The sequence below is a fragment of the Schistocerca gregaria genome, chromosome 1 (assembly GCF_023897955.1).
Source record: "Schistocerca gregaria isolate iqSchGreg1 chromosome 1, iqSchGreg1.2, whole genome shotgun sequence".
Classification (NCBI taxonomy): Eukaryota; Metazoa; Arthropoda; class Insecta; order Orthoptera; family Acrididae; genus Schistocerca; species Schistocerca gregaria.
In genome coordinates, this window is record NC_064920.1 from 1,097,191,945 (window position 1) to 1,097,219,578 (window position 27,634).

The 27,634-nt window shown below is 45.8% G+C and overlaps 2 protein-coding genes across 2 annotated transcripts in view; one reads left to right on the top strand and one right to left on the bottom strand.

Moving 5' to 3' along the window:
* The window catches only part of LOC126282200 (tubby-related protein 4), a 1,357,172-nt gene that overhangs the window by 1,128,550 nt on the left and 200,988 nt on the right, over positions 1 to 27,634 (bottom strand). The gene's annotated exons all lie outside the window — the stretch shown is intronic.
* The window catches only part of LOC126282218 (prostaglandin reductase 1-like), a 59,128-nt gene that overhangs the window by 20,013 nt on the left and 11,481 nt on the right, over positions 1 to 27,634 (top strand). Inside the window, exon 2 of the mRNA XM_049981770.1 lies at positions 14,399 to 14,752. Coding sequence (XP_049837727.1) covers positions 14,399 to 14,752 — 354 coding nt within the window. The remainder of the gene's footprint in view (positions 1 to 14,398; positions 14,753 to 27,634) is intronic.

Below are 27,634 nucleotides of genomic sequence, written 5' to 3' on the forward strand. Positions count from 1 at the left end.
TACTGGCCATTAAAATTGCTACACCACGAAGATGACGTGCTACAGACGCGAAATTTAACCGACAGGAAGAAGATGCTGTGATATGCAAATGATTGGCTTTTCAGAGCATTCACACAAGGTTGGCGCCGGTGACGACACCTACAACGTGCTGACATGAGGAAAGTTTCCAACCGATTTCTCGTACACAAACAGCAGTTGACCGGTGAAACGTTGTTGTGATGCCTCGTGTAAGGACGAGAAATGCGTACCATCTCGTTTCCGACTTTGATACAGATCGGATTGTTGCCTATCGCAATTGTGGTTTATGGTATCGCTGCTCGTGTTGGTCGAGATCCAATGACTGTTAGCAGAATATGGAATCGGTAGGTTCAGGAGGGTAATACCTGTACGGAACGCCGTGCTGGATCCCAACGGCCTCGCATCACTAGCATGACAGGCATCTTATCCGCATGGCTGTAACGGATCGTGCAGCCACTTCTCTATCACTGAGTCAACAGATGGGGACGTTTGCAAGACAACAACCATCTGCACTAACAGTTCGACGACGTTTTCAGCAGTACGGACTATCAGCTCGGAGACCATGGCTGCGGTTACCCTTGACGCTGCATCACAGACAGGAGCGCCTGCGATGGTGTACTCAATGACGATCCTGGGTGCACGAATGGCGAAACGCCGTTTTTTCGGATGAATCCAGGTTCTGTTTACAGCATCATGATGGTCTCATCCGCGTTTGGTGACATCGCGGTGAACGCACATTGGAAGCGTGTATGCGTCATCGTCATAGTGGCGTATCACCCGGCGTGATGGTATGGGGTGCCATCGGTTACACGTCTCGGTCACCTCTTGTTCGCATTGACGGCACTTTGAACAGTGGACGTTACATTTCAAATGTGTTACGACCCGTGGCTCTACCCTTCATTCGATCCCTGCGAAACCGTACATTTCAACAGGATAATGCACGACCGCATGTTGCAGGTCCTGTACGGGCCTTTCTAAATACAGAAAATGTTCGACTGCTGCCCTGGCCAGCTTATTCTCCAGATCTATCACCAATTGAAAACGTCTGGTCACTGGTGGCCGAGCAACTGATTCGTCACAATACGTCAGTCACTACTCTTGATGAATGTAGTATCGTGTTGATGCTGCATGGGCAGCTGTACATTTACACGCCATCCAAGCTCTGTTTGACTCAATGCCCAGGAGAATCAAGGCCGTTATTACGGCCAGAGGTGGTTGTTCTGGGTACTGATTTCACAGGATCTCTGCACCCAAATTGTGTAAAAATGTAATCACATGTCAGTTCTAGTATAATATATTTTTCCAAAGAATACCCGTTTATCATCTGCATTTCTTCTTGGTGTAGCAATTTTAATTGCCAGTAGTGTATTTGCAATGAAAACCGAAATTTTGCATGGGGTATGTAATTAGAAACAAAAAGACGGGCAATTTTCATAAAATAGTTATATATGTTAATTATTGTATAGTTGCTGAATTTCATATTTAAATGATGTAGGTATTCGAAGTGAGCCAAAAAAGGCCACAGCGGGACTCGAAATAGTGACCCACAGAATACATGATTACCGGACTCCAGTGACCATATTAAGCCCTACCACGCAAATGCAAATGCCTTATATTTAGTAAACACAGTTTCTCGAAAACTTGAAAGCCTATTATCTCTGTAATCTTGCGAAAAACAAAGAACGACGCGTTTCTCGCCACTTTTTAACTGTATCCCGCGCGCATGTTTCACTATGAAGCAGAAAGCAGCGTCAGGCATTTTCATTTTCACATTAGGTCTTAACATCGCGACAAACACGGCACAAGTGGTCTTTTCAGAGGCTATCATTATACACGATTTTTTAAATAAAAACTATGTAGTTAAACTATGATTACAAAAACTTTGATGGTTCTGAATACATTAGTACGGCGTTTGAAAAGTCCGTGCAAAAATAAAAACTACTTACGTGTTTGGGGTAACCTTTTTTTATTTTTCTACATAGTCTCCTTTTAGACTTATACACTTCGTCTAACGCTGTTCTAATTTGTTGATAACATCCGAATAATAGGAATTGTCTAAGTCTGCAGAATAGCTATCAGTTGGTGCAATCACCACCTCGTTTGAACAAAATCTTTGTCCCACCAGGCATGTCTTCAAATTGGGGAACAAATAGTATTCCGAGGGAGCCAAGTCTGGAGAACAGGAGGGATGTGAAACGAGTTGGAATGCTATTTCCAATAATTTTGCGACCACAACTGCTGAAGTATGTGCTGGTGTATTGTCGTGATGAAAAAGGGCTTTTTGCGGTCTAATAGCCGGCGTTTTTCTCGCAACTCTGTTTTCAAACGGTCCAATAAGGATGAATAATATGCAGCTGTAATAATTTTACCCTTTTCCAGAGAGCCGATGAGGATTATCCCTTGCGAATCCGAACTAAACTATTGTTTAGATTGATGTTTGGTCTGAGGAGTATATTAATGTATCCATGTTTCTTCCACAGTGACGAAACGACGCTTAAAGTCTTGTGGATTCTTCCTGAACAGTTGAAAACCACCCTTGCAACACATCACACGATTCCGTTCCTGGTGAAGCGTAGCAATCGTGGAACCCATGTTGCGGATAGCTTTCTGATGTCCAAATGGTTATGCAAAATATTATGTACCCGTTCATTCGAGATGCCCACACCACTAGCAATCTCACGCACCTTAACCCTTCTGTCATCCACCTCCATACCACGGATTTTATCAATGATTTCTGGAGTCGTAACCTCCACACCGCGTCCAGAACGTTCAGCATCACTTGTGCCCATATGGCCACTCCGTAAATTTTGAAACCACTTATGAACTGTTCTGATCGAAGGTGCAGAGTCACCATAATGTTTATCAAGCTTCTCTTTAGCCTCCTGAGGCGTTTTCCTTTCATAAAGTAATGTATAATCGCCACACGAAATTCTTTTTCGTCCATTTTTTGATAATAACTTTACTTCCTCGATTCACACAAATGCCAAACACAAAGAAATAGACCAATATGGTTCAAACTTGGTGTGCGTTCTTTTCACGGATGCTACTAACTGAATATGACCTCGATACGCGCCGGTGGTGCCATCTCTCGAACTTTGCACGGACTTTTCAAACGCCCTTCGTATCCGAGGGGCGATCATTAAGTAATACAACACTTTTTTTCTGAAAACATATTAGTGTTATTCAAGATTCCAATACACCATATAATTCCCCAATCTTTTGGCTACAAATCCCCATTTTTCTAAATTATCTCCGTTCAATGCGACGACCTTAAGCCATCAATGCGACGGCCTTACGCCATCTTACTGCCACAGCCAGTAAGCTCGCATGGTATCGCTCCACTGGTCGACGTCAGAGCCACCGTCTTCCTCCATCAATATCCTGTCCATCATCCACGTACTGCTTCTGGCTGAATGAATCGTTGATTGGTCCAAACAGATGGAAGTCGAAAGGTACAAGATCCGGGATTTAAGGCTGGTGATTAAAATAATCCAATCAAGTTTTTTGAACTCCTCTCGCAAGCGCAGACTTGTACGAGGCATTACGATATCTTGGAGAATACGTTCCTTTGGATTTCGGTACCGACGTAGACGCTGAAGTTGTAGCACAACACCCTTCAGAGCTAATCGTTGCACCATGAGGGAGGACACAAAACAGAATAACCCGTTCCGAGTACCGGAAGACCAGCTGAGGGTGCGGCTTTGAACCTTTTCTGCAAAGGTGAGGTGAAGTGGCGCCACAGCATGGATTTCCTTTTTGTTTCCGGTTCGAAGTGATGAATCCATGTGTCATCGCCCGTGATGATGTACGACAAAAGATTGTTACGATCACCTTCGTAGCGCGCAAGAGCCGCGCGGCGTAGCCGTGCGGTCTCAGGCGCCTTGTCACGGATTGTGCGACTGCCACCGTCGGAGGTTCGAGTTCTCCCTCAGGCATGGGTGTGTGTGTTCTCTTTAGCGTAAGGTAGATTAATTGGTGTGTAAGCTTAGGGACCGATGACCTCAGCAGTTTGGTCCAATAGGCTCTTACCACCAACTTCCAATTTTAACGCGCAAGCAATTCCGCACACATGGTCCCTCATTGTTCTGTATGGTCTTCTATGGGACGGCAAAAAACCCAGCGAGCACTTAGTACAGGTGGACGAGTGTGTCAGTACTGCCAACAGAGATGTCGAGGTGAGAAATGAGGCGTTTGTGATCCGTCGATCATCTCGAATAATAGTGTCCGCATGTTCCAACATTGCAGGAGTCACAGCTGCGTGGGGCCGGTCGGCACGAGAGAAATCGGACATGCTTACGTGACCTTGTTGCGATGATGACAGACCCCGCACCCAACGACTAGCCGTGCTTTTGTTCACTGCCAGATCTCCATGGACATCATGCAAGCTCCAATTAATATCTACGATGCTCTGATTTTCCGGCAAAAAATACTGAATGACAGCTCGCTGCTTGCAACGCATTGCATTACAGGCACCGTTTTGAAGATCACGTCATCTGAACTTCATGAAACTACAGGAGCGCAAGCGGAAATATTCCAAGATGTCCCACAAAAAATTCCGCATTTTTTCAGTCGAAATTTGGCGAGAAAAATTTGTTGTACTACTTACTGAACGCCCCCTCTCATCTAAGTTCCATTTACAGTACTTAAGAGAAAATGGTTCAAATGGCTCTGAGCACTATGGGACTCAACTGCTGTGGTCATCATTCCCCGAGAACTTAGAACTACTTAAACCTAACTAACCTAAGGACATCACACACATCCATGCCCGAGGCAGGATTCGAACCTGCGACCGTAGCAGTCGCACGGTTCCGGACTGCGCGCCTAGAACCGCGAGACCACCGCGGCCGGCATACACTGAAGAGCCAAATTACTAGTACACCTGGTTAATATCGTGTACGGTCTCCGCGGGCATGCAGAAGTGCCGCAACAGGACGTGGCATGGACTCGGCTGATGTCTCGAGTAGTGCTGGAGAGAATTTTCCCCATGAATCCCGCAGTGCTGTCCATAAATCTGAATGAGTACAAGGGAGTGGAGATCTCTTGTGAATAGCACGTCGCAAGACATCATAGATGTGCTCAGTAATATCATCATTGCGGGTTTGGCGGCCAGCGGAAGTGTTTGTTCAGAAGAGTATTCCTGAAGCCACTTTATTGCATTTCTGGATATATAGGGTGTCGTACTGTCCTGCTGAAATTGCCCAAGTCCGTGGGAATGCACAACGCACATGAATGGATGCACGTGATCAGACAGATGCTTGCGTACGTGTCATCTGTCAGAATCGTATTTAGACGTATCAGAGGTCCCAAATCCCTCCAACTACACAGGCCGCACAACATTACAGAGGGTCCAACAGCTTGAACAAACCCCTGCTGACATGAATGGTCCATGGGTTCGTGAGATTGTCTCCATACCTCTACACGTCCATCCGCTCGATTCTATTTTAATACGAGACTCGTCCGCCTAAGCAACATGTTTCCAGTCAGCAGTGCAATATCGGTGTTGACGGGCCCAGTCGAGGCGTAAAGCTTTGTGCAGTGCAGTGAAGGGTACACGAGTGGGCCTTCGGCTCCGAAAGCCCATACAGATGTTTCGTTGAGTGGTTCGCACGCTCACAGTTGATGATGGCCCAGCAATGAAATCTGCAGCAATATGCGGAAGGGCTGAACTTCTGTCTGGTTGAACGATTATCTTCAGTCGTCGTTGTTCCCATTCTTGCACGCTCTTCTTCCGGCCGCAACGACGTCGGAGATTTGATGTTTTACTGGATTCCTGATACTCACGGTACTCTACTGAAACGGTCATACGGGAAAATCCCACTTCATCGCTACCTCGGAGATGCTGTGTCCCACCGCTCGTGCGCCGACTATTAGACTGCATTCAAACTCACTTGAATCTTGATAACCTGCCATTGTAGCAGCAGTAACTGACCTAGTAACTACGCCAGACAACTGTTGTCTTATACAGGGTGGTCCATTGATAGTGACCGGGCCAAATATGTCACGAAATAAGCATCAAACGAAAAACTACAAAGAACGAAACTCGTCTAGCTTGAAGGGGGAAACCAGATGGCGCTATGGTTGGCCCGCTAGATGGCGCTGCCATAGGTCAAACGGACGTCGACTGCGTTTTTCTAAATAGGAACCCCCTATTTTTCATTACATATTCGAGTAATACGTAAAGAAATATGAACATTTTAGCTGGACCACTTTTTTCGCTTTGTGGTAGATGGCGCTGTAATAGCCACAAACGTATAAGTACGTAGTATCACGTAACAGTCCTCCAGTGCGAACGGTATTTGCTTCGTGATACATCACCCGAGTTAAAATGGACCGTTTACCAATTGCGGAAAAGGTCGACATCGTGTTGATGTATGGCTATTGTGATCAAAATGTCCAATGGGCGTGAGCTATGTATGCTGCTCGGTATCCTGGACAACAACGAAGTGCCCGGACCGTTCGCCGGATAGTTACGTTATTTAAGGAAACAGGAAGTGTTCAGCCACATGTGAAACGTCAACCACGACCTACAACAAATGATGATGCCCAAGTAGGTGTTTTAGCAGCTGCTAATCCGCACATCAGTAGCAGACAAACTGCGCGAGAATTGGCAATCTCAAATCGTCGGTGTTGAGAATGCTACATCAACATCGATTCCACCCGTACCATATTTCTATGCACCAGGAATTGCATGGCGACGACTTTGAACGTCGTGTACAGTTCTGCCACTGGGCACAAGAGAAATTACGGAACGATGACTGATTTTTTGCACGCATTCTATTTAGGGTCGAAGCGTCATTCACCAACAGCGGTAATGTAAACAGGCATAATATGCACTACTGGGCAACGGAAAATCCACGATGACTGCGACAAGTGAAACATCAGCGACCTTGGCGGGTTAATGTATGGTGCGGCTTTATGGGAGGAAGGATAATTGGCCCCCATTTTATCGATGGCACTCTAAATGGTGCAACGTATGCTGGTTTCCTACGTAATGTTCTACCGATGTTACTACAAGATATTTGACTGCATGACAGAATGGCGATGCACTTCCAACATGATGGATGTCCGGCACATAGCTCGCGTGCGGTTGAGGCGGTATTGAATAGCATATTTCATGACAGGTGGATTGGTCTTCGAAGCACCATACCATGGCCCGCAAGTTCACCGGATCTGACGTCTCCGGAATTCTCTCTGTGGGGAAAGATGAAGGATATTTGCTATCGTGATCCACCGTCAACGCCTGACAACATGCGTCAGCGCATTGTCAATGCACGTGCGAACATTACGAAAGGCGAACTACTCGCTGTTGAGAGGAATGTCGTTACACGACTGCCAAATGCATTGAGGTTGATGGACATCATTTTGAGTATTTATTGCATTAATGTGTTATTTACAGGTAATCACGCTGTAACAGCATGCGCTCTGAGAAATAAGTTCACAAAGATACATTTATCGCATTGAAGCAACCGAAATAAAATGTTCAAACGTACCTACGTTCTGTATTTTTATTTTAAAAAACCTACCTGTTACCAACTGTTCGTCTAAAATTGTGAGCCATATGTTTCTGACTATTACAGCACCATCTATAACAAAGCGAAAAAGGTGGTCCAGCTAAAACATTCATATTACTTTACGTACTACACGAATATGTAATAAAAATGAGGGTTCCTATTTTTTTAAAAGGCAGTTTATATCCGTTTTTTGTAATTTATTTATTTATTTATTAACATTAAATCATTATAACATAACATCTTTAGAACAATACATGAACAGAAATTTAATTATGAGCAGCAGGTCAATATTATACAGAATCGAAATCCATTAAAGAAAACAGAGTGAAAAAGAAAACAATTGAAATGTGTTACAAGTTATTCATAGACTGCTTTTGGTAACAATCCTAATAGAAATGTGTATGAGTTGTGAAATTTAAGAAAATTGAAATAATTGTATCATGTAATAAGGTAAAAGAAAATGGAAAGCTTTAATGAAAAATAGGAAACAAATGGATATTTCTAGCAAAGATATCACTGTAACTGAAACATCCTATGATAACCATACAATAGCGCAACTGATAAACTATTTACAAAACGTTCACTGTGCTTCGGTGAACGGTTCAGCCGTTGATGACCCTTCCCACAGGTAGGCCATGTACTGCACGACGTCACTCTGTTGTAACTCGAACATACAGTAGGCAGTGTGTCCCAGTTGCCAGGCCACGGCGTTGCTCTTCGTTCTTTGATGCAGTTTAAAGTCAGGAAAGAGGATCCACGTTGGTGTCACACTGGAAGGTGCAGTTTGGTTGATAAGCCCCACCATCAATCGGTATAACTCCCATACACTCCACAGGTAGCGACACTCTGTACGGTGGTCTCTGGTGTCAGCATCTCCACACTGGGTGCATTCGTTCGTCTGACTAAGGTGAATGTCTGCTAGTCGCTGCTTAGTCGGAAAGGAGTCGTTGACTACTCTGTACCACAGCGAACTGAAGTCTGATGGCAGGAATGAGTTGTTAATATTAGCGCATACCTGCTTCCAGACGACCGTTGGCATCCGTATTTCCAGTTGTGCGCTGGTGGACAGCATAGGAGAGCTTCATAGATCCGTCGAGCCGATGTATTCCGGTCTGTAGCCTGCATGCGAGGTTAAATTCCATGACGTAGGACATCTTAAAAGGGATGCCCACTGTTTAAATTGGAGCGCATTGTGATTGAGGCCGGTATCGATCCAATATGGACGCTGTTGTCCCATTCGGATCGTCGGTTTGTAGCTTTGCTGTTCGGTGGTTGAGGAGTGCTGTGCACTTCCGTCGGAAGTCGATGAATCCCAGTCCTCCAAGTGATGGATCGAGGACGTAGCTGGTGGTTCGCAATTTGAAGATGGAGTGTCTCCACAGCATCCAGTACACTGCTTTCGTAATCGAATCACCCAAAAGTTTCGGGGCAGTCATCAGCCGGGCGACATACCACGCCTTGGCGAGTTGACCTATGGCAACGCCATCTAGTGGGCCAACCATAGCGCCATCTGATTTTCCCATTCAAGCTTCGTTCTTTGTAGGCTTTTCGTTTGACGCTTATTTCGTGAGATATTTGGACCGGTCACGACCAGTGGACCACCCTGTATAGGCATTCCCAACTGCAGCGCCGTATTCTGTCCGTTTACATATTTCTGTATTTGAATACAGTGTAGTAATAAGATACGTAATAGGTAAGTTGGACCTACTTCCAAGAGCGTAAAATACGTGTTCTATGACGAAGGAAGTATGTGTGGCATTCCGGTCTCCTCTTCAAGCTCCAAACCTTCGCCTTTCCTATTAACTACGTCCGTCTGATCACGTCCTTTCTTTCCCAACGCCCTTCCTACGTCACCATCCGTAACACGGATTCCTACACCTTCTTCCCCTCCGTGGGTGTGCCCCAAGGTTCCGTCATTTCCCCTCTTCTGTACCTTCTGTATACGGCGGACATGCGGCCACCTTCACCCCCCATCCACCTTCTCCAGTACGACGATGACACAGCCTTCCTTGCCCTCGCCCCCACCCTGCAGCGCTCCCAACACCTTCTCCAGTCCCATCTAGACCGATTCACCACTTGGTGCAACCAGTGGTTGCTTAAGGTCAATCCTTCCAAAACCCAGGCGATCATAGTAGGCAAAACCACTCCTTCCTTCCTCCTCCTCGATTTCTATGTCACCGTCTATGGCCGTCCTATCGCCCTCACCCTAACCCTTAAGTACCTTGGCATCACCCTTGACCGTCGCCACTCCTGGACCCCCCCCCCCCCACCTCCGGACAATCCAAACCAAGGCACGCTCCCAACTATCTCCTCAAGCTCCTTTCTGGCCGTACATGGAGTCTGGAACCCTCCACCATCCTCCATACCTATAAATCCCTCATTTTTGCTACGTCGACCCTTCCTGGATCACCGAGCAAGGTGGCGCAGTGGTTAGCACACTGGACTCGCATTCGGGAGGACGATGGTTCAATCTAGTCTCCAGCCATCCTGATTTAGGTTTTCCATGATTTCCCTAAATCGCTTCAGGCAAATGCCAGGATGGTTCCTTTGAAAGGGCACGACCGATTTCCTTCCCCATCCTTCCCTCACCCGGGCTTGCACTCCATCTCTAATGACCTCATTGTCGACGGGACGTTAAACTCTAATCTCCTCCTCCTCTTCCCTCCTGCCTGGATCTCTGCTCCCCCTACCTTTTACAAATCCCTTCAGATCCTTGAACGCCATGCTCTTCGCTACGCGCCTATCGCACCCATCTCCCCTCCCCAAAGCCAATCCTGTATGACCTTATTACTGTTGCCCCACCTCCTCCTTTTCCGCGAATGTATATGAATGCTCTACACCTCCCGTAAACTCGATCCTCCTCACCCGCTCGTCTCCTCCCATCCTCTCCCGCCCCAGTCCGCTGCCGCGCCTGTGTTTTCACATCCCACCTGCTCTCCATCTCTCCATCTCTCCACTCTCCGTACCCTCTCCCAAGGTGGCTTCTGCCAGCTCCCCCTCCCTCATGATGCCCTCCTCCCCTCCATCTACCCCTCCTACCAACTTTGATACTCCCTCCCCTTTCCTGTGTTTGTTCCTTTGGGCAGCCTCTGTCCCTTCTCTCCCCCTTCCCTCCCTACTCCCTTTCTCCCCACTCCTCCACTGGGCTTCCCCTTCCTCCATACTATCATTCCTCCTACCATCTCCTCTGCCATTGGCATCTTTGCTCTCCCCTCTCCGTCCCCGACCACCCTCTTCCCCTAGTGGCAGGTCCCCAGACTCGCACACGTTAAGTGGACATTCGCGCGCCGGAGATCATCGCCATCAGTTTCTCGTGTGTGTGCCATCGTGTTTGTGGTTTAATGTTTGTGGTTTAGTGTTTTTCGCCGTCACGGTCCTCCGTTCACCTGTACCGTCTCAGTCGTCAGTGTTTGTGCGCAGTGCCGACAGGTTTTAGTGTTTTCTCGTCGAGTATGAAAGGCTTCGTGTTATTTGTTTCTGTGTCTACTGTTTTTTGTCCCCCACTTTGTTCTGTGTCTTCTGTGTCTCCATTGTACGAGGACTATCCACAAAGTACATTACGTTTTGGAATTAAAAATAAATAAAGGTGTGGAAAATGTTTTTATTATATACAGATGAAAGCCACACTTAAATACTGCTTTTCTACATAGTTGCCATGTAAATTAAGGCACTTATCATAGCAATGGACGAGCTTGGAAATTCCTTCGTCGTAAAATTCGGCCGCCTGCACCTTCAACCACGTGGTCTCCTTGAAGCTGTGCATCGTCATCAAAACGCTACAAAGCCAACCTCTTCTTCACTGCTGGGAATAAGTGGAAGTCGCTCGGTGCCAGGTCGGGACTGTGCGGCGGATGAGGAAACAACTCCCACTTAAAAGATTCGAGAACTTCACGAGTGGCATTTGCCGTATGGACCCGGGCGTTGTCGTGAATCAGCAAGATCTTTGAGCCCAACTTTCCCCTGCGCTTGTTTTGTATTGCTCTTCTGAGGTTGTGCAGAGTTTGGAAATACCTTTGAGAGTTTATTGTAGTGCGTCTTTCCAGGAAATCCACAAAAATCACACCTTTTCTGTCCCAAAAGACAGTCGCCATCACCTTCCTTGCCGACATTGTCTGCATGCATTTCTTGGGTTTTTGGGGGGAATTTGTATGCCCCCACTGCATTGCCTGCAATTTTGTCTCGCAGTTCACATGCTTAACCCATGTTTCGTCACCAGTAACGATGCGATCGAGTAATGAGTCGCCATCTTTCTCGTAAGCGTCCAAAAAAGTTAACGCTGCAGCCATTTGCTGATTTTTGTGAATCTCTGTCAAGATTTTTGGTATCCATCTTGCACAAAACTTGTGGTAACCGAGCTTTTCGGTAATGATTTCGTGCAACAAACTTCGTGAAATCTGTGGAAAACTCAGAGAGTTCCGTTATTGTGAAATGACGGTTTTTACGGACCGCGGCATCGACTTTTTCGACAAGTTCGGCAGTCACTAAGCTGTGTCTTCCACTTCGCTCTTCGTCGTGAAAGTTAGTTCGGCCATTTTTTAATTTTGTGACCCATTGACGCACTCCACCTTCAGTGATTGTGTTGTCCCCATACACTTCACAAAGCTGCCGATAGATTTCTATCGGTGTACAGTTTTTTGCAGTCAGAAACTGTATTACAGCACGCACTTCACACTTCCCGGCAATTTCAACTAACGCTGACATTTCAAACTGTCCCAGTAACTTAACGGAGTACAGCACGAACCTCTCACTAGCACGGCAGGATGCCGACTGAGCGGCAGAATGTCATGACAACAATGGTAGCAGTTACTTCTGTAAAATATCTGAGAGTATGCGTGCGGAACAATTTGAAGTGGAATGATCATATAAAATTGTTGGTAAGGCGGGTAGCAGGTTGAGATTCATTGGGTGAGTCCTTAGAAAATGTAGTCCATCAACAAAGGAGGTGGCTTACAAAACACTCGTTCGACCTATACTTGAGTATTGCTCATCAGTGTGGGATCTGTACCAGATCGGGTTGACGGAGGAGATAGAGAAGATCCAAAGAAGAGCGGCGCGTTTCGTCACAGGGTTATTTGGTAACCGTGATAGCGTTACGGAGATGTTTAGCAAGCTCAAGTGGCAGACTCTGCAAGACAGGCGCTCTGCATCGCGGTGTAGCTTGCTCGCCAGATTCCGAGAGGGTGCGTTTCTGAATGAGGTATCGAATATATTGCTTCCCCCTACTTATACCTCCCGAGGAGATCACGAATGTAAAATTAGAGAGATTCGAGCGCGCACGGAGGCTTTCAGACAGTCGTTCTTCCCGCGAACCATACGCGACTGGAACAGAAAAGGGAGGTAATGACAGTGGCACGTAAAGTGCCCTCCGCCGCACACCGTTGGGGGGCTTGCGGAGTATAAATGTACGAGGTGCATTGAAGTTCTAAGGCCTCCGATTTTTTTCTAATTAGCTGCTCACCTGAAATCGATGAAACTGGCGTTATTTCTCGACGTAATCGCCATGCAGATGTACACATTTTTCACAACGCTGACGCCATGATTCCATGGTAGCGGCGAAGGCTTCTTTAGGAGTCTGCTTTGACCACTGGAAAATCGCTGAGGCAATAGCAGCACGGCTGGTGAATGTGCGGCCATGGAGAGTGTCTTTCATTGTTGGAAAAAGCCAAATGTCACTAGGAGCCAGGTCAGGTGACTAGGGAGCATGAGGAATCACTTCAAAGTTGTTATCACGAAGAAACTGTTGCATAACGTTAGCTCAATGAGCGGGTGCGTTGTCTTGGTGAAACAGCACACGCGCAGCCCTTCCCGGACGTTTTTGTTGCAGTGCAGGAAGGAATTTGTTCTTCAAAACATTTTCGTAGAATGCATCTGTTACCGTAGTGCCCTTTGGAACGCAATGGGTAAGGATTACGCCCTCGCTGTTCCAGAACATGGACACCATCATTTTTTCAGCACTGGCGGTTACCCGAAATTTTTTTGGTGGCGGTGAATCTGTGTGCTTCCATTGAGCTGACTGGCGCTTTGTTTCTGGATTGAAAAATGGCATCCACGTCTCATCCATTGTCACAACGGACGAAAAGAAAGTCCCATTCATGTTGTCGTTGCGCGTCAACATTGCAGCCATGTGATCGTCCGTCAGCATTCGTCTGGATGACACTTTTCGCATTTTCAGGTCGTCATGCAGGATTGTGTGCACAGAACCCACAGAAATGCTAACTCTGGAGGCGATCTGTTCAACAGTCATTCGGCGAACCTCCAAAACAAATCTCTCCACTTTCTCGATCATGTCGTGAGACCGGCTTGTGCGAGCCCGAGGTTGTTTCGGTTTGTTATCACAAGATGTTCTGCCTTCATTGAACTGTCGCACCCACGAATGCACTTTCGACACATCAATAACTCCATCACCACATGTCTCCTTGAACTGTCGATGAATTTCAATTGGTTTCACACCATGCAAATTGTGAAAACGAATGATTGCACGCTGTTCAAGTAAGGAAAACGTCGCCATTTTAAGTATTTAAAACAGTTCTCATTCTCGCCGCTGGCGGTAAAATTCCATCTGCCGTACGGTGCTGCCATCTCTGAGACGTATTGACAATGAACGCCGACTCATTTTAAAACAATGCGCATGTTTCTATCTCTTTCCAGTCCGGAGGAAAAAAATCGGAGGCCTTAGAACTTGAATGCACCTCGTAGATGTAGATGGCCGCGCAAGCCCCGCCCGTAACGGACACAAACGAAAACGTAATGTACTTTGTGGATAGCCCTCGTATTTTCTTTGTCAACTTGTGGCTGAAGAGCAGCGTAGTACGCTGCTGCCAGCCCACCTTATGTAAGGTGTTTAGATAACAATAAAGGCCTTCCCGCAGCTGGCGCGCGTCGTGGAGAGCCGGTCGGCGGCTTTCCCGGCGGGCCGGCTGGTGGTGGGCTGCTTCGGGTGGCGCGACCGCACCGTGACGGACGTGGGCCCGCGGGCGCACCTCCCGCTGTGGCCGCCCGTGCTGCTGCCGCGGGACCTGGGCGGGCTGCCGCCGTCGCTGGCGCTGGGCGCCCTCGGCATGCCCGGCTACGCCGCCTACTTCGGCCTGATCGACGTCTGCGACCCCAGGCCCGGCGACGTGGTCGTCGTCAGCGGCGCCGGCGGGGCCGTGGGGTCGCTCGCCGGGCAGATCGCCCGCATCCACGGCTGCACCGCCGTCGGGCTCGTCCGCTCCGACGAGAAGGTGAGGCGCCGGCGAGCCACTGAGTGAGCGACCGCTCCTGGCCCCGTGTTGTGTGTGAGAGGACTGTTCCTTGCAACAACTCCCCCACTGGTACTAAACCTCCACAAATGTCTCCGTTTTGCCAGTGAGCAGGTAGACATCGAAATAAGTGTCCAAGGAATAGAAAAGCAACTGAAATCACTCGACAGAGCGAAGTCTTGCACCAGTCAGTATCCACGATCAAAGTTGGTTAACTCTTTCACCAAACAACTGTCTGGGACAGACAACGCAGGTATCGTCTCTACATTGGCGCCTTGCGCTGCATCTGGTGGTAATATTTATGGGTCGTACAAGGGTGTGAACGGTAACTGTTTACGAGGTCTGTTCAAAAATCCACAACTTTGTTCACAATATTTTTCTACATTTACCTTTTACTTATTGCAGTTCCTTCTCTAAATCCTCGCACAAACGAAAAAAATGGCTGACATCGAAATAAGTGTCCAAGAAATAAAAAAGCAACTGAAATCACTCAACGAAGTCCACTCGACCTGACGGGATACCAATTCGATTCTACACAGAGTACGCGAAAGACCTTGCCCCCCTTCTAACAGCCCTGTACCGCAAGTGTCTAGAGGAACGGAAGGTTCCAAATGATTGGAAAAGAGCACAGGTAGTTCCAGTTTTCAAGAAGGGGAGCCGAGCAGATGCGCAAAACTATAGGCCTATACAGGGTCTTACAAGAAGGTATGGCCAAACTTTCAGGAAACATTCATCACACACAAATAAGGAAAATATGTTATGTGGACATGTGTCCGGAAACGCTTAATATCCATGTTAGAACTCATTTTAGTTTCGTCGGTATGTACTGTACTTCCTCGATTCACCGCGAGTTGGCCCAATTCAAGGAAGGTAATGTTGATTTCGGTGCTTGTGTTGACATGCGACTCATTGCCCTACAGTACTAGCGTCAACCACATCAGTACGTAGCATCAACAGGTTAGTGTTCATCACGAACGTCGTTTTGCAGTCAGTGCAATGTTTACAAATGCGGAGTTGGCAGATGCCCATTTGATGTATCGATTAGCACGGGGCAATAGCCGTGGCGCGATACGTTTGTATCGAGACAGATTTCCAGAACGAAGGTGTCCCGACAGGAAGTCGTTCGAAACAATCGATCGGCGTCGTAGGGAGCACGGAACATTCCAGCCTATGACTCGCGACTGGGGAAGATCTAGAACGACGAGGACGCCTGCAATGGACGAGGCAATACTTCGTGCAGTTGACGATAACCCTAATGTCAGCGTCAGAGAAGTTGCTGCTGTACAAGGTAACGTTGATCACGTCACTGTATGGAGAGTGCTACGGGAGAACCAGCTGTTTCCTTACCATTTACAGCGTGTGCAGGCACTATCAGCAGCTTATTGGCCTCCACGGGTACACTTTTGCGAATGGTTCATCCAACAATGTTCCAATCCTCATTTCAGTGCAAATGTTCTCTTTACGGATGAGACTTCATTTTAACGTGAACAAATTGTAAATTTTCACAATCAACATGTGTGGGCTGACGAGAATCCGCACGCAATTGTGCAATCACGTCATCAACATACATTTTCTGTGAACGTTTGGGCAGCCATTTTTAGTCATGTCTTGATTGGGCCCCATGTTCTTCCACCTACGCTCAATGGAGTACGTTATCATGATTTCATACGGGATACTCTACCTGTGCTGCTAGAACATGTGCCTTTACAAGTACGACACAACATGTGGTTCATGCACAATGGAGCTCCTGCACATTTCAGTCGAAGTGTTCGTACGCTTCTCAACAACAGATTCGGTGACCGATGGATTGTTAGAGGCGGACCAATTCCATGGCCTCCACGCTCTCCTGACCTCAACCCTCTTGACTTTCATTTATGGGGGCATTTGAAAGCTCTTGTCTACGCAACCCCGGTACCAAATGTAGAGACTCTTCATGCTCGTATTGTGGACGGCTGTGATACAATACGCCATTCTCCAGGGCTGCATCAGCGCATCCACGCTAACGGAGGACATTTTGAACATTTCCTGTAACAAAGTGAAGTCACGCTGCTACGTTCTGTTGCTGTGTGTTCCCATTCCATTATTAATGTGATTTGAAGAGAAGTAATGAAATGAGCTCTAACATGGACAGTAAGCGTTTCTGGATATATGTCCACATAACATATTTTCTTTCTTTGTGTGTGAGGAATGTTTCCTGAAAGTTTGGCCGTACCTTTTTGTAACACCCTGTATATCTGACATCGATACGTTGTAGAATTTTAGAACATGTTTTTTGCTCGCGTATCGTGTCATTTCTGGAAACCCAGAATCTATTCTGTAGGGATCAACATGGATTCCGGAAACAGCGATCGTGTGAGACCCAACTCGCTTTATTTGTTCATGAGACCCAGAAAATATTAGATACAGGCTTCCAGGTAGATGCCATTTTCCTTGACTTCCGGAAGGCGTTCGATACAGTTCCGCACTGTCGCCTGACAAACAACGTAAGAGTCTACGGAATATCAGAGCAGCTGTGTGGCTGGATTGAAGAGTTTTTAGCAAACAGATCGAAGCATGTTGTTATCAATGAAGAGACGTCTACAGACGTTAAAGTAACCTCTGGCGTGCCACAGGGGAGTGTTATGGGACCATTGCTAGTAGATAGTGTCGGAAGTTCCATGCGGCTTTTCGCGGATGATGCTGTAGTATACAGAGAAGTTGCAGCATTAGAAAATTGCAGCGAAATGCAGGAAGATCTGTAGCGGATAGGCATTTGGTGCAGAGCCGGCCTGTGTGGCCGAGCGGTTCTAGGCATTACAGTCTGGAACCGCGCGACCGCTATGGTCGCAGGTTCGAATCCTGCCTCGGGCATGGATGTGTGTGATGTCCTTAGGTTAGTTAGGTTTAAGTAGTTCTAAGTTCTAGGGGACTGATGACCTTAGAAGTTAAGTCTCATGGTGCTCAGATCCATTTGAAACAGCACTTCGTACAGGGAGTGGCAACTGACCCTTAACATAGACAAATGTAATTTAATATAATTGTAAGATTATATGATAGCGGAACAAACACTGGTAGCAATTACTTCTGTAAAATATCTGGGAGTATGTGTACGAACGAGTTGAAGTGGAATGAACATATAAAATTAATTGTTGGTAAGGCGGGTTCCAGGATGAGATTAATTGGGAGAGTCCTTAGAAAATATAGTCCATCAACAAAGGAGGTGACTTACAAAACACTCGTTCGACCTATACTTGAGTATTGCTCATCAGTGTGGGATCCTTACCAGGTCGGGTTGACAGAGGAGATAGAGAAGATCCAAAGAAGAGCGGCGCGTTTCATCACAGGGTTATTTGGCAAGCGTGATAGCTTTACGGAGATGTTTAGCAAACTCAAGTGGCAGATTCTGCAAGAGAGGCGCTCTGCATCGCAGTGTAGCTTGCCGTCCAGGTTTCGAGAGGGTGCGTTTCTGGATGAGGTATCGAATATATTGCTTCCCCCTACTTATACCTCCCGAGAAGATCACGAATGTAAAATTAGAGAGATTCGAGAGCGCACGGAGCCTTTCGGGTAGTCGTTTTTCCCACGAACCATTCAGGACTGGAAGACGAAACTGAGGTAATGACAGTGGCACGCAAAGTGCCCTCCGCCACACACCGTAGGGTGGCTTGCGAAGTATAGATGTAGATGTAGATGTGGATGTGGATGTAGATGTAGATGACCGTATAAGGGGGGGCACAGTAAAACTGGCGGCGCTTTCCCACCCCAGTTTTGCGGTAGTTAAATCATTCCGTCCTTTGAACTGACTAAGTGAGCCGACTCATAGGAGTTCTTCCTACCTCTTATTTGTCGATGCGTTCTAGTTTCATGACTGCTTGCAGAGCAGCAGCAGTGCCGCCGGATTCTGAAAGTGCTATTCTACTGACTGTTTTACGTAATGAAGCGGGAAGAAGTTTTCTTGTGCAAAAGTATTTACAATGGATGCCATTACGGTGCATTTTAGTTTGGAAAGTATTTGACATGGTGCGCAATTGCAGACTATTAGCGAAAGTAGGAGCATATCGAATAAGGTCACAGGTAAGTGAGACGCTCGAAGACTTGAGTATTGACGGTTGGACAACACTTAGGCAGTTTTTTTGTTCTACTGATTTTTATTTGTATGAACTAGTTTTCCGCTTATTAGGCCACTTTCAGATAACTACTGGCTATTGTTTACAAGGAACTTGTGTTCTTACGAACCGAACTCTCTGGACTAAGATACAACGCACTTACATACGATCTTTAGTTGTGGTATTGTCTTTGGAATTGTCAGACGTGTGTTGACTTTTTTTCTGTAAAACCGTTCTTTAACATAAAATAAATCAATTTTTATGGTTTGTCAGTACCACGAGTGACAACAATTAGAATTATTTAGAATACGCATTATTACAAATTTATAATTTTTTGGTATTTGTTGTTAACAGTTGCACTGGACATTAATTGTTGGTTTTACAAGAGCTATATTTTCTTTGGCGGTTACATTTTGTTATTAGAAAATTGTGCATTAATATATACTAAATATTACATTGTTACAGTTGAGTTACAGTTAGGAATGTAAACACGTAGGGGATATTACATTATATTGGGATGTAAATTTGTTTACTATTGGGACACTTTGTGGTTAGTAGCAGGTTTACTTTATTGTGAAAAGTTTAAGAGTGGTGATGTGCTCAGTTGCAATTGGTCATTTAGGACCAGCTGGGCATTTAGGGCTGAGTGTTTGTTAAATTTCAAGTGCTTCTAGTAGGTCGAGTTTTCTGCCTTTGTTGGCTTTATGTAGCACTTCTGTGTGTGTTAGATACTTGTCTTCTCCTTTGTGCACATGTTCAACAAAGGTGGAGTCCGATTTATTTAATCTCCAGCTGCGTTCATGTACAGTCAGCCTTGCTGATATGGCCCGGCTCGTTTGGCCAATGTACAGTTTATTGCAGTCAGTGCAGGTTATTTTGTAGACCCACTCTTGCTTAGTTTATCTGTTTTGTCCTTGCTGTTGAATAGGGGATTAGCTGTAGTACCTGTTATATAAAACGATGTTTTATAGTTTTGGTCTTTCAGTGTTTTGGCTAGTTTGTCTGATAGCTTACCTAGATATAGTTTTTGGTGCAGCAAAGTAATAGAACCCAGTATGTTGTCCTCGACGGCGAGTGTTCACCGGAGACAACGGTATCATCAAGAGTGCTCCAGGGAAGTGTGATACGACCACCATTGTTCTCTGTGTACATAAATGATTTGTCGGACAGGGTGGGCATCAATCCACGGTTGCTTGCTGATGATGCCGTGGTTTACAATAAGGTGTAGAAGTTGAGTGGCTGTAGGATGATACAAGACAACTTAGACAAAATTTCTAGTTGGTGTGATGAGCAGCACCTGGCCCTAAATGTGGAAAAATGTAAATTAACGCGGAACAGTAGGAAAAACAAATCTATAGTGCTCGGATACAGCTTTACTGGTGTGCTGCTTGACACAGTCAAGTCATTTAAATATCTGGGAGTAAGGTTGCAAAGCGATATGAGGTGGAACGAGCATGTGAGAACTGTGGTAGGGAAGGTGAATGGCCGAATTCGGTTTATTGGGAGGATTTTACGAAAGAATGGTTCACCTGTAAGGAAACTGCATATAGGACGCTGCTGCCACCTAATCTTCAGTACTGCTCGAGTGTTTGGGATACGCACCATGTCGGGCTGAAGGAAGACATCGTAACAATTCAGAGGCGGGCTGCTACATCTGTTACCGGTAGGTTTGAAAAGCACGTAAGTGTTACAGAGTTGCTTCAGCAACTCGAAAGGGAATCCCCGGGGGGAAGGTGACGTTCTTTTCGAGAAAGACTGCTGGGAAAATTTAGAGAACTGATATTTGAAGCCGACTGCCGAATGATTCTACTGCTGCAACACATAATGCGTGTAACGGCCGCCGGCCACGGTGGCCGAGCGGTTCTCAAGTAAAATGGTGCATAATTTGCTGGAGGGCATCGAGGTGTCAAAGGAACACAAAAACCCACTACACCCCGTCACCCGGACCTAAAAGAGGAGCGCCACTTACACTAGCAAAAGTGTACTAACTCTAGACAGGATTAGAAAGTTTACAACCTCTCATCCAGCCAAATCGCCTGGTACTCTAAGAAAGGAAAGGTCAATTTTATTTGTAATTTATACTGTACGAGTGTTAGGTTCATATTCGACAGTCCTTTCAGTTACTCTGTTGTAAGGTTCGAATTACTTCATTTTTAATTCGTTCCACTTCGGAAGAGACGTAGTGATATTTAAGAAGAAATCGACGACATCGGAAAACTAATTAATAGGAGTACCATAAATTGCAGTTAACTTCTGCAACTTAAGCATACAGTCATACCTTAAAAGAAAAAAATAACGAATTTGAACTGTCATACTAAGATTCAAGTAACGTCAGTGGTCCTCCATGGTTTTACAAAATATGTAATAGTCAATTCCTGTCAACAGTAGCAGAGTCAAAAGTTTTATTAGAAAAGGCTTGTATGCTGTACTTTTAAAAACTGGTGTTCCAAGAACAAGACAATCGTGTTATATCCATCTACGGGAAACAAGCTAGGAGAAAACTGAATCAGTCATTTAATTACTGAGGAGTAACGACTCAACTAAGTATGATAAAATATCAAGTAGCCCGGTGCAGATCGGCGCGCGAGTGCTGTATTCAACCACCTGCGCAAAGTGGCTTCGAGGTAGGGTCAGATTATAATACTCCGGCGGGGGAAGCCGCGCGAACCGCGGCAAGGCGCCCAAGACCGCGCGGCTAGCCCGCGTGGCAATAAATTGAGAATTTGGGTCTGACGGGAGACGTGCTAGGGTAGTCCGAGCAGTTGCGCTGACAACTGTGTCTGGATGGTGGGTGGTCAGCGCATCTGCCTAGTAAGCTGGGTACCTGGGTTTGAATCCTAGTCCGGCACAAATTTTTAACTTGCCCCATTGACTTAAATCAACGTCCACTGACGGTTAATGTCATTAATTCCTTTGTGTCGTAAAAGAGGTCACTGGACGTAGAGATTGCTGTATTTTTGTTGTACGCACCAAATGGGTCTGTTGTGGATAAGAACAGTGTACTGTCTCTCTCGATACGATATCTGGCGTTATCGGGAAAGGGCAATCCACACGTGGTAATAGAACAAAAATTATGAAATTTGTTAATGTACCTACTTTTTGTTGCAGCCTGTTGGTATAGCAAGTATGAAGGAGCGCCTGAAAAAAAAGCATCTTCTTCAACTAGAAAAAAGTATAGATTCTCCATTAAGTATGAAATATACTTTCTACTCCAGGAAGCAACACCACAATCTGATACCAATCAGCAAACATTTTGAACCGTTGGCTCATGACAGCATGCATCGCTGCTCCAGCTAGACGTCAGCCTTATCTGGTGACCGTTGTCACCAATTCACAAACGTAGGTTCGCACCAGAGCAGGTGAAGGTTTGTTTTTGCCAGCGTTTAGCCTTATCAAGCGACGCAACAGCTGTAGGCACTCATCTTCGTTCGATACCGCGTGTTTTTCTTGATTACTCTTATCTACTACCAAGCAGAAGCACTTAGATACTTGCTTTTAATTCTGAAACATTATACTAGTTTCCAAAATTTAAGGAGACGTCGTAACTGCAGTATCAAAATATAAAACAACAAGCTGACATGCCCAGCATTGCCGCGTATTCATTTTGCCACTGTTCTATTACAGGCGAAAACGAAAAAAATGTACTTTGTTTGTAGCGAAGTGTCGAAAAAATTTCATTTCCATGTATTCGTGAAAACAGCTTTGAAGTTATGAAACAATCGTACAAAGAAACACGCATAACGTGCAAATGTATAAGCACAGTATCCAGATTAAGGCAAGATCCTGAACACTTTTTGTAGGCTGGGCGCAGGTGTTTCCCGCGTCTACAACGCGATTTTTTAAACGTCTCTATGGTAATGCCTTTTCATAGCTCTATAAAAGACTGTTGTTTTCGCCTACAGACGTTTGCGCTTCGCAGTTGAAAGCTGTCAAAAGCTCTGCCATTTATCAGGGGTTTCCTTAACTGAACTCGCTTGGAGGAGTGTCTTAATAGCAAAGAATAAACGTATTAAAACTTCACGGATGATGCGACATTTTCTCCCGTATCTCAGTGTTTATGACGTCTTGTCTCTCCAGCTAAGTTACGTACAACGATATATTCTGCGGCATATTCCAGACAGCCTAATGTGCAGGGAGGGGCGGACTGAAGGACCAGACTCTATACGATATTGAGACGAACAGCAGTACATGCTCCAGGCAAGTGGCCCGCCGATATGGTGTACGTCAAAGTACGGTCATGTTGTAACACGCTCGGGAGTACGAATGGGTGGGGGGGGGGGGGGGGTACGTTATACTGACTTCTCGTTTCGTGACCGTGCGCCCTGTCCAGACCACGTACCTGGTAATCCCGCGGCGGTCGTATTGTTCTGCTCCACAGCTGGCTGTTGGCTTGCATGAATTTATCTATCGAAAAAATGCAAGCGGGTTTAGGGGAGCCACTGAACGTTTAAACACAACACTGTCCTATGTCTGGTATGAACATCTATAATCTGTTCCGCGTCCGGCCATCCTGATTTAGGTTTTCCGTAATTTCCCTAAATCGCACCAGGCAAATGCCGGGTTGGTTCCTTTGAAAGGGCAGGGCCGACTTCATTCCCTGTCCTTCCCTAATCCGATGAGACCGATGACCTCGCTGTCTGGTCTCCTCGCCGAAACAAACCAACCCCTCTATATTCTGAGACGATATGGTAACCACAGGTTGCACTGTTTACACTCTTAAGTTGTAAATTTTTATCCCAATTAACAATCTTGATGATTAACAGTCCACAATATAATTCAGACGAGCGTACGCGTAACCGAAACGACGCGGGTGATTGTTGTTTATGCGGAACGCGATGATCGAACGCACGTTCTTCTAAACATTCATGGTGGTGTCTGATTGTACTATATCGTGTCTCCCTACCACTTTCGCGCAACGACACTCTGGGCGTGTTTTTTAGGGAACTAGTTTGAACCTGGGACCTGTTGCTGGTAAGGAGACGCCAGACCACACATGACATGTAGAATTCAGAAGAGTTCAGTGAGACTAGCGATGATATAACCAAATACTAAATGATCTCAGCGTCAGCTCCACTGCACTCGCTGTAAAAGAATCTTAATTCTAACTAAATATAGTGGAAAGGGTTCAAGGCTTTCCTATTTTTAGTTAGCTGGTAAAATAACGTCGAAAAAGCAGTTAAGTTTACCATTGGAAATTTATTCTAATCACAAAACATCGTTTATAAATTGCACTATTGATAAAAGGAAATGTTTTAATACAGGATGGTAAAAACCAACTGCGTTCAACAAAAATGTGAACGAATATTCCCTAAAAGGGGTTCCAAGTTCTACAATCGATCGAAGGATGACCTATGCCATATCACATCTATAATCTAGGTTTAATTTAAGTTTCACAAAAGAGAAAACTATCAAAATGGTCTACAGTGACCCTCAATTATCTTTAATAACTTATCTAACTTGTCGTAAATTACAGTGGCTGATGTGGCCTCTCAATAACTATATAAAAGAAAAATCATCGCGTTTCAGATCTGTTCTTCAAGTGGCAAATGTGAACACCATGAGTTTTAATTAACGATCACCATTAGTATTACGCAAAAAGGGGGTGTAACAGATGAGTCTTCTGCAGTTCTGAGTGAAGCCTTATGCGCTCAAAAATGCGGCATCGCGTGCGTTCATTACCTTGTCGGTGTTTAGGCAGCGTCAGGGCGGCAGCGGCCGGCGCAGCAGCCATCCAGCTCGCCGTCTCGGAACCAACTCTCGAACTTCTCCTTACTACAATTTACCGAAGTTAGTTTAAAAAAGCTATCTGGCTGTGTTTTCATCTGACCAATCAGGGTCTCAATGTTAACCTTACGCTCCGGCTACAAAAATTCTATCTATCCAATGGGAAACGTTATACTTTTCGTGGTGGGGCAATGTTTTTAAAGTTTGCAACGTAACAGCGACGCTAAAATGTCTCACGCTAAAACCTGCAGCTAGTGTGGTCCTTTTAGCGTTATCGTGAGATCTATACTACTCTTCTGGAGGGCTCTATCTTTTAACATGGGCTGGGGAGTGATCCTAATGTAACAGACACGCGAAAAAGTCTCACGCTAAAACTTGCGGGTGGTAGTGGCCCTTTTTGTGTTATCGTAAGATCTATACTGCTTTTCTGGAGGGCTCTAGCTTTTAACATGGGCTGGGGGTGTCCTTGACATACCTGAGACGCGAAAAAGCCTGACGCTAAAACGTGCGGGTTGTATAGTTGTACAGGTAGGCTCGTGGCGTGTGTGCCCAGCCCCTCTACACGGTTCTGCTCTCGGCTTCTGTCCTCGTTTCTCCCCTCGGAACTGCGTCTGCCCCACGGTGGGAAGGTACGACATGCATTTAGGCATTCTTGTGTTAGTCTGTGGTATTCCATTTGCTCACTCCTTACTCGTATTACTTTGGTTAATTTAATGTCACAATTTATTCGGAGCTATGTGACATACTACTGGATTTGCTTATCACGTCAGGGTTTTCATGTAAGGTGTTGGATTTGCCTGACACCTTACATTCTCACTGGCACTTGATTGCACTCCTTTGTGGTAAATAGTATTACTGATTCACGTTTGTTTATTCTTGGAGACCGAACACGGCGCAGATGATCGGTGCTATGCGACACGCAACGAGAGGATACATAAATACGTTATTAACGCCACTGCTCAGTTTCAATTACTTCTTGACGGGCCGGCCGCGGTGGTCTCGCGGTTCTAGGCGCGTAGGCCGGAACCGTGCGACTGCTACGGTCGCAGGTTCGAATCCTGCCTCGGGCGTGGATGTGTGTGATGCCCTTAGGTTAGTTAGGTTTAAGTAGTTCTAAGTTCTAGGGGACTGATGACCACAGCAGTTGAGTCCCATAGTGCTCAGACCCATTTGAACCATTTTGAACTTCTTGACGCACTTTCCTCTGAACCATTTCCATATGTGATCACTTTACTATAATAGCACTTGTAGCAACACTTCAACCTGAATACTCACAATGCTTCTTGCATGCAGAGCTACACACTACACAACATAACAGATCCGTGTCCCGCGCTCGATTCACCACAGACGCGGCTGCCCGCAAAGATACTCCACAACTTGGCCAGCGATATGACAATACGCTTACAATGTGTATCCTGAATGACAACCGTTACCATTCCGATCACGTGCAACGAGTGCAAGAATTCTCTCTACGGGAGGATTTTGTCGATGATTTTTGCACCAGACCATCATAATTATGAGATTTCTGCTGTTAGTCCTCTTTACCGCAGAAGAAACCTTCACCAGAACTAGCACCATCAATCTGGATGATCGTCATCTGTGGGATACAGACAATCCTCGGGGAATGGTTGAGGCGTTTCATCAGCATCGGTTCAAAGTCAGTGTGTGGTCAGTGATTCTGGACGACAACATACTTGCTCCGGTTATTATTCAACAACGCCTCATCAAAGGAACTTTCCTGGTCTTCTGCGGGATTCTCTGCCTGAGCTGCTTGAGAGTGTGCCTTTATCAATACGACAGGGCACGTAAATTCTGCATTGCAGTTCGCCGACACCTCAACAACTTAACGGACATTGGACAGGAAGCGGAGGCCCTGTAGCATGGTCTGCTGCATCACCATACTTAAATCTCCTGCATTTTTACCTCTGGAAGCATCTGAAAAGCGTTGTGTATGCTGAACCAGCTCCTGACGTCGACAGCGTGTTGACGACGCATGTGACGTCTATTCGAAAAGAGACCGGAACGTGTAAAAACGAGCGACAATCAACGATGTGAAAGCCATCACTGCATCTCTTTGAGGCCACCTTAAGACCTGCTGTCACGTCGATGCGAAGCAGCTCTGTACTGAGTTCCGCGACGATTTTTTGTTGATGCAAGCACGCCGTCCATTTCCGGTCACATGTTCGTAGGGCATTTTTTGCTCCATTTCCAGCCAGGAATCCGACGCTGCAGTTTTGTTAATGTTCACCCTGTATGTTGTATATAACACCTTAAAGGAATAGCAGTGTAAAATCACGCCTTTATCAAAATGCAACGTTGCGTGAAAATTTCGAAGCAGTTGGTCAAGAACTTTCGCAGATTAACGATTCTTAACAATCGACAATTTACACTTTTATGAATATCATATCCTAGCGATAATTTTGAACAAGAGGATAATTATGGAGGTAATGTTAGACGTTTTATATTATACGGTATATTGAAAGTTGAGTAGCATAGATGCAAAGCCCGCGAACTGCATGGTTAGTGACACTGAGATAATCACGAAACAATCGTCCCATCCAAATGACAATGCATTGGCAGCGGGAACGTTATTGTTGCGTACGAATTTGTCACAGCACAGCCAACCTAGAGCTCAGTAAGAAAAATATCTATTCTAATAGTAACAGACTGAAAGGTAGCTTTGAATGTCCAGATTGGTAAGTCTGATGTCTGTTCACGTGCTTTGCATCCAGACATGGCGGGGCGACAGCCATGCCTATTGGTCATCTAGCGGGCTTAGCATGCAGTTAGCTACTTTTGAACCCGAACACGATTTTCGACACCCATTTTCGACGGCTTAGAGCTGGTTTTGCAATATGAGACATATTCCACCACGTAGGCGCTGAAAAAATCTGTAAGGCCGTGTGCCCGCCTCAAAATCAACATAAAATGAATTTTTCAATGTCAAACATCACCAACAGCCGTATACCTTAGGATATTTTATTTTATTCTGAAAGCAACCAGTTTCGGGAATAAATTTTGCCGTCATCAGGCCCCATATGCTTTTACACTTCTC